Source organism: Rhineura floridana, chromosome 7 (assembly GCF_030035675.1).
Source record: "Rhineura floridana isolate rRhiFlo1 chromosome 7, rRhiFlo1.hap2, whole genome shotgun sequence".
Taxonomy (NCBI): Eukaryota; Metazoa; Chordata; class Lepidosauria; order Squamata; family Rhineuridae; genus Rhineura; species Rhineura floridana.
This window is the reverse complement of record NC_084486.1, coordinates 134,341,185-134,356,255: the sequence shown is the minus strand read 5'-3', so window position 1 is coordinate 134,356,255 and position 15,071 is coordinate 134,341,185. Positions and strand designations below refer to the sequence as shown.

At 41.8% G+C, this 15,071-nt stretch overlaps 1 protein-coding gene across 1 annotated transcript in view; it reads right to left on the bottom strand.

The window, feature by feature from the left end:
• TMEM212 (transmembrane protein 212) overlaps window positions 1–7,705 on the bottom strand; it is a 28,112-nt gene extending 20,407 nt beyond the window's left edge. The window contains exon 1 of the mRNA XM_061637736.1: window positions 7,535–7,705. Within this exon, the coding sequence (XP_061493720.1) occupies window positions 7,535–7,699 (165 nt within the window). The 5' untranslated portion in view covers window positions 7,700–7,705. The remainder of the gene's footprint in view (window positions 1–7,534) is intronic.
• Window positions 7,706–15,071: the final 7,366 nt, after the last annotated feature.

Sequence of the window (15,071 nt, the reverse complement as noted above, 5' to 3'; positions counted from 1 at the left end):
CTTTGCACACCCAATAATCTTGGTCTTGCTGCCATAGTCATATAATAAGAGTCTGATAGGGATTTCTTTCATCACAGGTATTTTCTTGCCATCAATTCTGAATGTATTACTGAAATGTTGTAAAGTTGTATCTCTGTTCCTCTTTTTTACAGAATGCACTAACACATCTCTTGAGAGTTTTTCCATTGTCACATATCTGGAATTTATTCTATAAACTTTCTCTATTTCAAGTTCCATCAAATCCTTCCAATCCAGGAATTTTTTCGAGTCGTTGATATCTTTATCTCTAATCTCTTCACCAATTCCTTCAGGGACAGCGCTGAATTCCAAACAGTAATATTTGTCTTTAGGATCCATCACAACCATAAAATCAAAATCTTTTTCCAGGACCATATTTGATAAATCTGTTCCAATCTCCAGGGCTTGAACCTTCCCTTTGATCTTTCTTTCATCTTCTTTTTCTTGTCCAGTTATAGAATCCTGAATTTCTTTCAGCTCCTGTCTCATTTTGCCAAATCCAATTTTCATCTCTTGTCTGTTCTGACCCATCTCTTGTTTCATTAGCTTAATCTCATTCATTATTTTCTGAAACATATTTAGAGAGAGAACCCCTTCCTGAACATCCAGGTTCTCAGCCACCTTCTTGATTGTCATTCTTAAAACCAAAAGAACAAAACCCCTTCAATTCCAATATAGTCACTATTCTCAAGCAAAGAACAGTTTATTTCTTTTTCCAGTCACAAATGAGTTAATCTTCCAAGCCAGATGACATCACCCTCTAGACAGCACGAACTGCCTTATCTCTTATATGTCCAAAACAAATTTAGTTCACAGCGTCCAAATGATTAGTGGCATAAGGAATAAGCAGATTCGCCAAAAAAAAAAAAAGTAGACCAGAAAAAATAGTCCCAGACATATAATACTCAAATATCAGATAAATCAAATTTTCTCTTCAAATCAGATGCCTCTCATCCGTTTATATCTTTAAAATGCTCAATTCCATGCCAGCTTTTTGCAATAAAAAACAAAGATAGGCTATTTCGATTTTCTTCCTCCTTAATTCCGTATGTGAAAGAGAAAGTTATAACTCACCCAGGGCTTCTTTGTTGCTGACTCTTTGACAAATCTCTTTTGCAGTAACGATAACAAAATGATGATAATAGACAGGAGGATGCTTGCCTGTTAATTTCCGTTTTTCTTTGAAGAAAAAAAAAGTCTTGCTTAATCAGTTAGAGCCTGTTTGTAATCCCTGGCTCCGTCCGACGCTGTTGGCTACCTTCCTTCATAGGCGATTCCAATGAATTCCAGTCCAACAAACACCACAGAACTTCTGTGGGTAATCTCCAGTTTCTCCCTTGCCTGGGAGAAAAATTTCCCAGTAAAAAAAAACTCTTCTGACTGGTTTTAAAACTGAAAAAGCTTCCTCTGAGACGAGAGCTCGTCTAGAGGCAAGCACAGGCGGAGCGATCCTCCTGGGAAGTCCGACCCAAGGGGTTGTATTAACTAAGTTCTCAGAATAGACCCACTGGCATTAATGAACCTAATTTAGTTGTGTCTATTAATTCCAATGGGTCTATTTTCAGTAGGACTAGCATTGAATACCACCCAAATTGTTAAGGGCCTTGTAAATTAATACAAAAACTTTGAACCTGGCCCAGTAGCATATGGGAAGCCAGTGCAAGCGTTATGCAGTGTAAAGTGCTGGCGATAGTCTATCTTCAACAAGTCGATACCTCCTTGTATTAATTGCTGCAACAGCCTAAAGGCATATACCTCTGAATACTAGTTGCTGGGGCACAACAATAGGAGAGGCTCTTGCACTCATGTCCTGCTTCTGAGTCCTCTCCATAGGCATCAGATTGGCCATTGTGGCATAGAGGATGCTGAACAAGATAGGATTCAGACTCAGTTTATTGGCCCTCATCCAGCCCACCACCGAGTACAGCCAGTGGTCCAGGGCTTGCACGGCCACTCCCAATTCAGATGTTACGGAGAAATAGAGCTGGGTATCATCAGCATACTGCTGACACCTCGCCCCAAAGCTCCTGATGACTGCTCCCAAGGGCTTCATATAGGTATTTAACAGCATGGGGGACAAGATGGTACCCTGCGGCACCCCACAGCACAGCTGCCAGGGGGCTGAAAGACAGTCACCCAATGCTATTCTCTGAGAATAACCCTGGAGATAGGATTGGAACCACTGTAAAACAGTGCCTCCAATACCCATCTTACCAAGTAGGCCCAGAAGGATACCATGGTTAATGGTATCAAAAGCCGCTGAGAGATCAAGTAAGAATAATAGGGTTGCACTCCCCCTGTCCTTCTCCCAATAAAGGTCATCCATCAGGGCGGCCAAGGCCGATTCAGTCCCATAACCAGGCCCGAACCCAGACTGGGACGGGTCAAGATAATCTGTTTCATCCAAGAGTAGTTGCAGTTGCTGCGCCACAACCCTCTCAATCACCTTCCCTAAAAAGGGGGTATTTGCAACCGGTCGGTAGTTGTCACAAACCAATGGGTCCAGGGTATACTCCGGTACCTTGGATGTGCATCTTTAACTGGGGTACAAGAGGCAGTGATGGCCACCAACATGGATGGATTTAAAAGAGGATTAGACAAAATCATGGAGGAAAAAGTTATAAATGGCTACTAGCTATGACGGCTGTGCTCTGCCATCATAGTCAGAGGCAGTATCTTTCCAAATACCAGTTTCTGGAAGCCGCAGGAAGGGAGAGTGCTTTTTACACTCAGGTCTTGTTTGTGGGCTTCCCACAGGCATCTGGTTGGCAACTGTGAGAACAGGATGCTGGAGTAGGCAGGCCACTGGCCTGATCCAGCAGGCTCTCCTTATGTTCTTATGTCCAACTGACCCCAATGTCATTTAAGAAAAATTACCAAAACATCTGGAGTCAGGAGGAACAGTTGGCAAAATGTATCAGGCAAAAAAAGGGGTGGTGGAAAGGATCCAAGAGAATTTTACCCAGAACAAATAATACAATAATATAAGAACACTGTGATGAGCTATTGAATGCATGGAGGGCCAAACCTCTTTTCTCATCTGCTTTTCCAACTGAGACTTTCTGCACTTACAGAAGTGGGGGAGCAACAGATGAAATAGATTATTTCCTCAGAGCTGGGCCAACTCTTTAGCTGGATAATTTCAGCTATTAGATGATCAATTTCCAGTTTGCTTTAAATACTCTGGCAAGGGGTCTTTCTATCTTTGTAAAACTGTTGTTGTTCTTTCTCCCCACCCCCCAAATCCTGCCATTTTGCTTTCATCTCTACACAATTGCAAAAAATATGATAAAACTACAGGCCAGCAGGCAATCATTTGGATGGATATTTCAAATCAATATGGCAAATTTAGAGATAATTTCTGTATTATATGCACCTCCCTTTTCTGCTAAAGTGGCCAGATGCAAAGGAAGGCAGGGCTCTTGCCCAGTGGCAGCTGGTGGCCCCATGTCAGTGGGGCAGTGGCATCTGCTCTGGGTTTGAGTCCAAACTTTCAGCACCTTGGACAGATCCTTGAAAGTTCAGACTAAAACCTGGAGCAGATTCCACTGCAACCAGCCGCCACTGCTCTTGTCCCTTTAATAATTGTGTAAGGACCCCTGAAGACTGAGGTGGGTTTGTTTTTTCTGGGTATATTCTGCAACATGTCATCAACACAATAATAGTGCATTCATGGTGCATTTATACTGGACCGCCCACACATTATTGCACTTTATTAGTTGTTCTGCGATGTTTCCCCAATGGCATTGCATTATTGCCCTCTGGAGGGGCACTCTAGCGCAACAAAAGCGGGACAAAAATTAAACCAGAGCATTTCTGGTATAAAAAGTCACAGGACTTCAGAAAGATGTTATAGGACATGCGCTGATTGGAAACGATGCAGCATGTCCACCTTGAAACCTTTGCAGGTGCAAATGGTGTTGAAAGGAGGCTCCCATAAAACTGCCTCAATAGCATCATGAGCAAAAACAATCATGAATGCACAATAAGGACACCTGGAGGGGTCCTAGAAGAAGAAATGTCAGCAACTTGCAAGACAAGCTAAACCTGATGAGGTTCCTTCTTCTGCCCAACTGTTAAACGGTGCAGGATACCTGTCCTCTTTAGCGTTCAGGCATCCTGCTCTCTGCCCAGTTTCTGTCCCCTTGTCAAGCTCCTTCCTCTGATGTTCCCCTCTTTCATCCTTCTTGTTCCTACCCTACGTCCTCCGGCCTCCCTTTGCCTCATCATGCTCCAGCATCTTCCTTTCTGCGTTTAGGGTAGTGCAGGAGCAAGAGTAATGTTGCAGCTAAGAACTAAAACTAGGAAGTTCCTGGTTTGAATTTCACTTCTGCCAGGAACAAACTTAAGTTTCAGGTTTATTAAATGTGTACATCACTTCTCCTAAGATCCAAACTGATTTAGAACCAAAAGGGGAGAAAATACAATAACAGAATCACATACATATTATTCAAAACAGAAACCTTTACTGTCATAAAATTGGCACTGCCCAAATGCCTGGAAAAACAAAAAAGTCAGGTCCAAGTCTGGTTTAAAAGAGAGGAAAAAAACCCTAAGAAGCAAGAGCCTTAAAGTAACATAAGAATGTAAAAAGAGTCCTGCTAGATCTGGCCAAAGGCTCATCTAGTCCAGGATCATGTTCTCACTGTGGCCAACCAGATGCCTGTGGGAAGCCACAAGCAGGTCATGTTCACAATACCGCTCTCGCAAGTTGTCCATCAACAGTTTGCAGCATTTGGACAGCAGAACGAGCAGGCATGCAGCTCCCTAGGCCACAGTCTTCTTCTCTAGGGTGAGATGTATTTCTTTTGAAATTAGAGTAACTGGGTGGTATTCAGTTTTACTCTGAATGGACCCACTGAAATTAATGTTGGAAGATTCACGACAGACAAAAGGAAGTACTTCTTTACTCAGCGCATAGTTAAACTGTGGAATTTGCTCCCACAAGATGCAGTAATGGCCACCAGCTTGGATGGCTTTAAAAGAAGATTAGACAAATTCATGGAGGACAGGGCTATCAATGGCTACTAGCCATGATGACTGTGCTCTGCCGCCCTAGTCAGAGGCAGCATGCTTCTGAAAACCAGTTGCCGGAAGCCTCAGGAGGGGAGAGTGTTCTTGCACTCGGGTCCTGCTTGCAGGCTTCCCCCAGGCACGTGGTTGGCCACTGTGAGAACAGGATGCTGGACTAGATGGGCCACTGGCCTGATCCAGCAGGCTCTTCTTATGTTCTTATGTTCTTAATGAATATGTCCAAGTTAGGTCCATTAATTTCATTGGGTCTACTTTTCATTAAACTTAGTTGAATATAATTGACTATTTATAAATTTGCATCTATAAATATAAATCAGCATATGTAAATCTGTATCTTCTTTTGTCCTTTTTGGGAGGAGGGGGTGATGTATAAGTGCCCACCCTTGGGGGGAGGGATAAGCAAACCTCCATGCACATTAAAAAAAAACCTCTGTACGTTGCAGAGAAGTGTTCTGCCTCGCTTTGTCCTTAGCATGCTTTTTTCCTATACATTTTGGTAATGCATGTCCTTTTCTTTTGGTAAATGATAAGTGGCTACCTTACTGTTATCTCTGTCATTTACTAAATCAGATGACATGGCCATGTGGCAATTCTTCACAGTGCTTCATCTTCCCATAATATCTGGACAAATCACAGGCCAATAAGAAACAGTTTGCTCATCTAGGCAGCCACCAACTTCAGAAGAATTACATTGCTAACTTCACAAATTGTATATTGTTATGCCTATTTAAAAGCTAAAGTCTCTATTGGGTTCTGTGGTCAAGCCTCTGGAACCCTCTTCTAAAGGGAATGAGAACTGATTTGCAAATTCAAAATAGTTATCCATTGATTCCACAATCCTGTCTCCAAGAGTGATGCAGCAAAACTGGAATTTCATGTTATTAATTAATTGTTTTGCATGATTAAAATTTATACTTTCTGTATATAAATACACACACACACACACACACACACAGAGGCTTCAGCCCTTGTTTTAACATAAAAAAGGAAAGACCTGTGTCTACTTCAGTTTTCATCTGAGGCTCAAACTATGTCAGATAGAATTTCCTCTGTGGCTTTTAGTAAAACCCAAGCAGCCTGGAGCAGACTGTGTCTGAGCTGAAGAATGGCATGCCACTGATTGGGTGATATCATCATATGGCATCCTTTCAGGGGCCTCCTGATAATGACTGCCCTGTCATCCCCCTCCCTCGCACCCCCACTTCATTTTTTTCTTTCACAGCCCTCCAAGCAATGTAGACACCCTTTTAATTTCCCATAATGCCCCCATCCTAGTGCAGTTCTGGAGCATTTGTTATCAATGTCAGGGCTTCACATAGGAAGATGCCCCATGCCAGGTCAGACTTTCTACATCTTGCCCAGTATTGTCAACTCTGACTGGCAGTGGCTCTCCAGCAGCTCAGGTGACACCCACACCACACATGTAAAGAACTTTATACCACTATAATTGTCATGATAGCCAGTGTGGTGTAGTGGTTAGAGTGTTGGACTAGGACCTGGGAGACCAGGGTTCAAATCCCCACTCAGCCATGAAGCTTGCGTGGTAATCTTGGGGCCAGTCACAATCTCTCAGCCTAACCTACCTCACAGCGTTGTTGTGAGGACAAAATGGAGAGGGAGGAGAACCATGTACAGCACTTTGAGCTCCTTGGAGGAAAGATTGGATATAAACGTAATAATAAAAACAATAATTGATAAATGGATTCCTTCAAAGAATCCTGGGAACTGTAGTTTGTCAACTGAGAGTTGTTAGGAATCCATTCACGGAGCTGCAATTTCCAGATTGTTAACAAATGACAGTTCCCAACACTCTTTGGGGGAAGCTACGACTGTTAAAGTGGTATGTGATTTAAATGTATGGTGTGAAGGTGGCCGTCATCATACAAAAGTCTTTTACATCACTTGCTATGGATCCTTCTAACTGGAGGTGCCAGGGATGGGGCTTTTTGCACAATGAGCTGTATTTCCTTCCTCCTTGAATATATGATATTGTCTTTGTACCCATTTCTATGCATCAAGCTTAAGAGTTTCCAAATCCCTTATTGTTTCTAGGCAGGCCCTGGCCCTGGTATCTCTTTTTCTAGAAATGGATCTTTGATGGCCCCTTTTTCTTCAGCTCAGTATTATAGAAAAGTTGCTTTATAGAAATGTATCAAAACCTAACAGCATGTAGATTATACTTGGCAAGGATTTATTTCATCCATTCTTGACACTCCAGAATCTTAAAAACTCCAGAACACATGTTAACAACTAGGCTAATAAGCAACAGCATTCATAACCTTTCCAGTAATGTAGATATCTATATCTATATCTAATCGATAGATAGATATATAGATAGATAGATAGATAGATAGATAGATAGATAGATAGATAGATAGATAGATAGATAGATAGATAGATAGATAGATAGATAGATAGATAGATAGATAGATAGATAGATAGATAGATAGATAGATAGATAGATAGATTTAGTTCTGCCTACCAATGCTCCACTCCAGATGGGAGAAGCAATGCGAACACTCCATCCAAGAAACCACGGTTTATAGGAAAAAACAGGGAAGAAGGCAATAATTCCAGATATGAAGCTTAGAATCCCAAAGAAAATAAGGATTCTTCCAGTGACCACAAAAAGGCTCTTTTGGTTCATTTTCAGCTTCTCCCCCTCTTTGTGTGCTTGACTTGCACAAATGTTTTTGCAATAAGAGCCTGGGCTGTGTCACACATACCATTATACACACATAAGTGTCTTGGAAACAGTAGTCACGATGCTTTCTCATTGTTTGCTTACTCCGATGAAACACACTCCACTTTAGCTTAGATAATTCCTGCTGAAATGCAAGGCACTGAAAAGCAAGACCTCCTAGGAAGTCAAAAATTGTGATTCATCCCCTGCCTTGCGCACAAATTCATGCCTGTGGGAAGGGAGTCCCACAGGGAGTCTGTTGTCCCCCTCCACTGACCCTCAGCCAGGATCACATTGCTTTGAAAGTAAGGCCTTTTCTCACCCTCCAGAGAGTATTCAACGGCATGCTCCCCTTCCAGGACATCCATATGCGGGCTACTCCCACATCGAGCACTAATAACCTGCAGACCAGGGAGCTGGAGACAAATCAGCTGTTGAACACAGCTGTGTGGGGTTCAGTACAACACAGAAAAGCTTCTCTATGTGAGGTGGTTGGCACAGCCCCATGGGCAATGACCATGCCTATTGTGGCGTGTCTGGCATTAACATGTGCATACCTGAGGGCTGCTGGGAAAGAGAAATTAGGGGCCATAGTTCAGTGAGAGAGCATCTCCCTGGGATGCAGAAGATCCCAGGTTCAATCCCCAGCAACTCCAGGTAGGGCTTTTTGGAGTACTCAAAAAGAAGACTCACAAAACATTTGACCCATCCCCAGAGGGAAGGGTCATAGGTCAGTGGTAGAGCATCCGCTTTGCATGCAGAATGTCCCAGATTCAATCCCTGGCATCTCAAGGTAGGACTGGGACAAACTCCTGCCTAAAGCTCTGGAGAGCAGCTGCCAGCAACATGATTTATTTATTTATTTATTTAATTACATTTCTAGACCGCCCTATAGCAGAAAGCTCTCAGGGCGGTGTACAACAATGATAGAAGTGTATAAAATTATGCATGGCATGGAGAAAGAGGACAGAGAAAAAATTTTCACCCTCTCTCATAACACTAGAACTCGTGGACATCCAATGAAACTGAATGTTGGGAGATTCAGGACAGGCAAATTAAAGTACTTCTTCACTCAGCACATAGTTAAACTGTAGAATTCGCTCCCACAAGAGGCAGTGATGGCCCCCAACATGGATGGCTTTAAAAGAAGAATAGACCAATTCATGGAGGATAAGGCTTTCAATGGCTACTAGCCGTGTTGTCTGTGTTCTCCTTCCACGGTTGGAGCAGAGCTTGGAAAAGTTACTTTTTTGAACTACAACTCCCATCAGCCCCAGGCAACATGGCCACTGGATTGAGCTGATGTGAGTTGTAGTTCCAAAAAGTAACTTTTCCACGCTCTGGGTTGGAGGCAACATGCTTCTGAAAACCAGTTGCTGGTAGCTGCAGGAGGGAGAGTGCTGTTGCACTCAGGTTCTACTTGTGGGCTTCCCATGGGCATCTGGTTGGCCACTGTGAGAACAGGATGCTGGACTAGATGGACCACTGGCCTGATCCAGCAGGCTCTTCTTATGTTCTTATGTGCTTAAACAATACTGAGCTGGATGGACCTATTTATTTATTTATTATTTGATTTATATCCCACCCTTCTTCACAGCAGGAGCCCAGGGCAGCGAACAGAAACGCTAAAAACACTTTAAAACATCATAAAATAGACTTTAAAATACATTAAAACAAAACAACATTAAAAACATTTTTAAAAGTTTAAAAACATCTTTTAAAAAAGGGTTAAAAACATATTATTAAAAAACATATTAACAATATTGTTGTAAAGTCATATCTGTGTTCTTCTTTTTTACAAAATGCACTGGCTCATCTCTTGAGAGTTTTTCCATTGTCACATGGCTGCAGTTAATTCCATAGATTTTCTCTATATCAAGCTCCATCACGTCATTCCAGTCCAGAAGATTATCCAAGCCATTGATAACTTTATCTCTAATATCTTCATTAATTTCTTCAGAGATAACGTTAAATTCCAAACAGTAGATTTTATTTCTAATATCCATAAACTCCAGATCTTTTTCCAATTCCACATTTGTTCCAATCTCCAGGGCTTGTATCTTCCCTTTATTTTTTCTTTTCTCATCTCTGATCTCATTCTCCTCTCTCACAGGATCCCCTATTTCTTTAAGCTCCTGCGTCATTTTGCTCAGTTCAATTTTCAGCTCCTTACTGCCCTGTCGCAGGGTTTGTTTCGTTATCTCAATCTCATCCATTATTTTCTGAAACATAATTACTTCCAGATTCTCAGCCACTTTCTTGATTGCCATTTTTAAAACCACGAAAACAAAACAAAACAAAAATAAAGAAGAACCACTTCTTATTTCAGCAACAATTGGGTTAATATTCCAGGCTTGATGACATCACAGTATAAACAGAGCAGCCTGCCTTATCTCTCTATGTTCAAGAACACAAAACAAATTTGGTTCCCAGCATCAAAACAGTTAGTGGCGTCGTGAAGAAGCAGATTCGTCAAAATAAAATAGACCAAAAAGAGAATAGTCCCAGACAATATAATGTTCCTCGGAATAGAAATCCCTCTTCTGTTTTTATCTTTAGAATGCACTTCCAGCACAGCTTTTTGCAATAGAAACAGAGATAAGCTGTTAATTTCGTGAATAACAGAGAAGAGTTATAGCTCACCCAGAAGTTCTTTAAAGCTGATTCATTTGACAAATCTCTTTTTGCTGCAACAATTTAAACCAAGTAAAAAAAATAATAGAAAGAAGGGTGCTTGCCTGTTAGTCCGTTTTCTCTTTGAAGAAAAGATAAACGTGTCGCATTAATCAGATAGAGCTTGTTCGGAAGTCCGTCCGGCATTGCTGGCTGGACCTTTTCTCATAAATTAATGAAATCCAGTCCTCCCAACAAAAACAGGCTTTTGAGGTTGATCTCTACATTTCTCCCTGCCCGGGAGAAATTTCATCAGTCAAAAAAAAAATGTTCTGATTGATTTATATCTGAATAAGCTTCTTTTGAGGCGGGAGCCCGTCTCAAAAGCAGGCACAAGCGAAGTCACCCTTCCCGGAAGTCCCAATATTTCAGCAACTTATTCAGAATTGATGGCAAGAAAATATTTGGGATAGAGGAAATTCCCATCAGACTCTTATTATATGACTATGGCTATGACAGCAAGATTATTATGGAATACTGATAATGGAAGATTGGACACTGAAATTACTGGATTTAACAGGACTATTGAAGATGGAAGATGGAATTAATATGGATAATGGAATAATGGCTATTGAAATTATTGGACCTAACAGATTTTGATGAGATGGATTAATCGATATGTTTATTTGGACTATGGTTATGACAATAAGATTATTATTATTATTAATGAGATGGATTAATCGACATGTTCATTTGGAGAAAAATTGATAGATATATTTCTTAAAGAATTGAAACCTCTCTTTGACTTTTTGTGGAAAGAATAAAGTAATGTTTATGTGATTTGATGATTAATTAAGATAACTACTGGAGGAAAGTGATTTTATAATATAATTTAAGAGACAGGATTGTTATATATTGTAGACCTACAACTGATTTGATCTGCGACAAATGGGAAGTCAACATTTTATTTTTTTGTTTAATCATTTTTGTTTTGTTTTGTTTTTTGTCTTTGAATGTTTTATGATTTTGTTTTGTATGTTTTATGAAAATTTGAATAAAAATTATTGTAAAAAAAAAACATATTAACAAGCAATTCTAACACAGACGCAGACTGGGACAGGTCTCAACTTTAAGGCTTGTTGAAAGAGAAAAGTATTCAAAAGGTGCCGAAAAGATAGCAGAGATGGCGCCTGCCTAATATTCAAGGGGAGGGAATTCCACAGGGTAGGTGCCGCTACACTAAAGGTCCGTTTCCAATTATCTGATTCAGTCGAAGGGAGATTCCTAATTTCCCAGAAATGGGGAAGTGTTCAGCAGTAGAATTCCAATGAGGACCCCGTTCTTCCCCCATGTGCAGCTCGAGGTGGAACTAGGTGGGCTGTGTACAAGGTGTTTTGTAAAATCAGTTTTGTTTTTAGTGCAACTGCAGCAAAATAATTAGGTGGCTGGTGATTAAAAAGAAGACCCGCAGACAGCAGAACACCACCAGGAATACAATCATTTCAACTTAGTTAAAAAAAAAAAGGGTTAACACAGATTCCAGATGAAATGGACCTGAAACATTAACACAAAGAGAGATCAAGATGTTTTGACCATGTGTCCAGTCTTGAATTACAAATAATTTAGGATGACTAGTGAAAAGCGATGAACTTAAGACAGAGTCCTCTTTAACTCCACTGATTTATTGTTTAAATCTGTTTTGCCCATTTTCTCATAAGGAGTGACCACTTCTTGGTGTACACAGAGTTATTGACACCCTGGCTGAGTCACAGTCATTGTTTCTAATTATGCTCAGCAGAGCTAAGATGAAAACCCAACCCAACATCCTCTGTGTCCAAATAAGCCAATAATGCTGATAGAAAATGAAGAAAATGCAAGTATGGACTCAGCTTGCAATCATACTCAACATTATTAAATACAGAGGTTGGGTGAAGGGAGCCTCAGAGGGAATTTTGCTTGCTTGTTTTAGGTTTAGTTCAGCTCACTTCCTCAGTAGTTTCAGCTTTTCTCTTTGGGCCATCATAAAATTCCTTCTACAGTCTTATCTGCACCATACATTTAAAGCACATGGATTCCCCCAAAGAATCCTGGGACCTGTAGTGTACTCCTCACAGAGTTACAAGTCTCAGCACTGTTAACAAACTACAGTTCCCAAGATACTTTGGGACAATGTATGACGTGGATGTGATCTAGATCAGTCTTCCCCAACCTGGTATCCTCCAGATGTTTGGGACTTCAATTCCCACCAGCCCCAGCTAGTACAAGAAACAGAAAACAGGACTTTTGTAGACTTTTAATTGATTCTCACAGGAGAGAATTCTAGCAAGCACAGAGGAAAGCTTTATTTCCTGAAATTCTGGCTTCTACACAGTGATCAAAGGCACAGGAGCCCTGTCTGCCTGTGGCTTGGGCCACAAATGGTTAAGAATTAAGATGACACAGAGGGCCTAGTCAAGCATTTGGTAATGAACGTCTGAAGGTGCTTGTGAGCAGGTACTGGGAACCTCAGGGCTCAGGGGCCAAATGCAGGCCTCCAGGACTCTTTATCTCAGGATTCTCCCCAGGCCACGCCTCCTCCATCCCCAGGCCACGCCCCTCACTGATCCTGCTTTGCACCCTACTTGAGTGTTTTTTGACTGCCTGCAGTGTGTCCATCAACTCTGATAATAATTCTTGCTTGCCCAGATGGAGGACAAAGAGGGATGCGTGAGCATGTTTAGAAACAAGCTTACCGTACAAAGGGAAACCGAGATATTGTATAGGAAGAGATGAATACAAGGAATCAGTAAAATTTCCTTTCTTTGCTCTGCCTGCTTTTGCTTCTGGCCTTGACCACCGTGGGCATGTGGCCCCTGGAAAATTGCTAAGATGGGAATGTGGCCCTCAGGCTGAAGAAAGTTCACTGTCTCTGCTTATAAGAATGAGAAGGCTTGCCTCATCCCCTAGATCAGGCGATAGAAGGGATGGGGAACTTGTGACCCTTCCAATTGAAGTGGAATTTTCCACTCTCAGGGGTCAATGGAACTAGTATGTAAATAAGGTGGAAGGGGATGGCTGTTGCGACAGGATGGGGCTGACAAAAGATGAGTATGTGTGTCCACACTTCCTCTTAATGGAGAATTACCTGACGAATCACAGAGCCAGGTGAGAGCGGGAAACAGGTAAAGCCCCTTATTGGGTACCTTGGGACACATGACTTTGAGAGCGGGAAACAGGTAAAGCCCCTTATTGGGTACTTTGGGACACATGACTGTACATTGTAAAGAGCTATAAAAGACTCTCAATTTGGGGAAGAAGGCACTCTGCCGCCATAGCACATGTTTGCAGGGGCTCCTTGCAATTGTAAGTATAGTAAACAGCTGTAAGCTTCAACATGCCTCAGTGTCGTATCCTGGAAAATGACTCCATTAAGGACAAAATTCCACAACACAATGTTGCTGGGCTACAACTGCCATCTTCCCTGGCTGCTGGCCATGTTGGCTGATAGGTGCTGGGGGTCCAAAAATATCAGGACGATACCAGGCTCCCTATCCCTGGGCCACAGGGAGACAGGCACAGAGTGCGGATGTTATTTAGCTCCTCACACCTCTGTGCCCCTTTTGCTCTAAAATAAAGGAGCAAATTCCCTACTTTTACACCACTGGGGCAGACCCATGTGTATTTTTTGGGGGGAGGACTTATTGCAGCTCTTTTGCTCCAGTTGGCTTGTTCCCCCTCTCTTGCCTGAGCAGAAGCTCATTCCCCTGGCAGGCAGACTCTGTTGATGTCACCCTATATACGGGAAGGGGGAAACTATACATTTCACATACATGCTATTGCCCTGCAACCTTGTATGCTGCAGGGATGGGGAACCTGTGGCTCTCCTGATGTTGTTGGACTCCAACTCCTATCACCCCCAGCTGGCATGGCCAATGGTCAGGATCATGGGAGTTGTAGTCCAATAACAACTGGAAGGTCACAGGTTCCCCATCCCTGTAACACAGCGTTCTCCCCACTTGGGGTTCCCAGCAACTGGTACTCAGAAGCATACTGCCTCCAAGGAGGTTGAACATAGCCATCATTGCTAGTAGCCATTGGTAATCTAACCCTCCACAAATTTTTCTAATGATGGGAGTTGTAGTCTGAAAACATCCTTTGGGAGGAAGCATGGGATATAAATGTAATAAATAAATAAAAACAAATCATCTGGAGGGCCACATAGGATATGGATCCCTGGAAATATACTGGGATTTTATCTGTTAGTTTCTGCATTTGATGATTTCCACAACATGAAAATTTCATTGCAAGTGCTGGGTATGCTCTCTTTTGCTACATTATTAGTAATTTTGTCTCACCACAGGATACAGAAACACAGAGACTTGCTTCACCCTTTTGTTGTTATGTGCCTTCAAGTTGATTATGATTTATGGCGACCCTATGAATCGGCAACCTCCAATAGTATCTGTCATGAACCACCCTTTTCAGATATTGTAAGTTCAGGTCTGTGGCTTCTTTTATGGAATCAATCCATCTCTTGTTTGGTCTTCCTCTTTTTCTACTCCCTTCTGTTTTTCCCAGCATTGTTGTCTTTTCTAGTGAATCATGTCTTCTCATTATGTGTTCAAAGCATGCACCAGACACATCAGTAAATAAAAAAGATTATAGCCTGCTGCATGTGGGGTTTTTAAATGAGAAAAAGTAAGCAGCTTCCTGTATGGGGCTTGCACTAGGAATCTTATGGCTT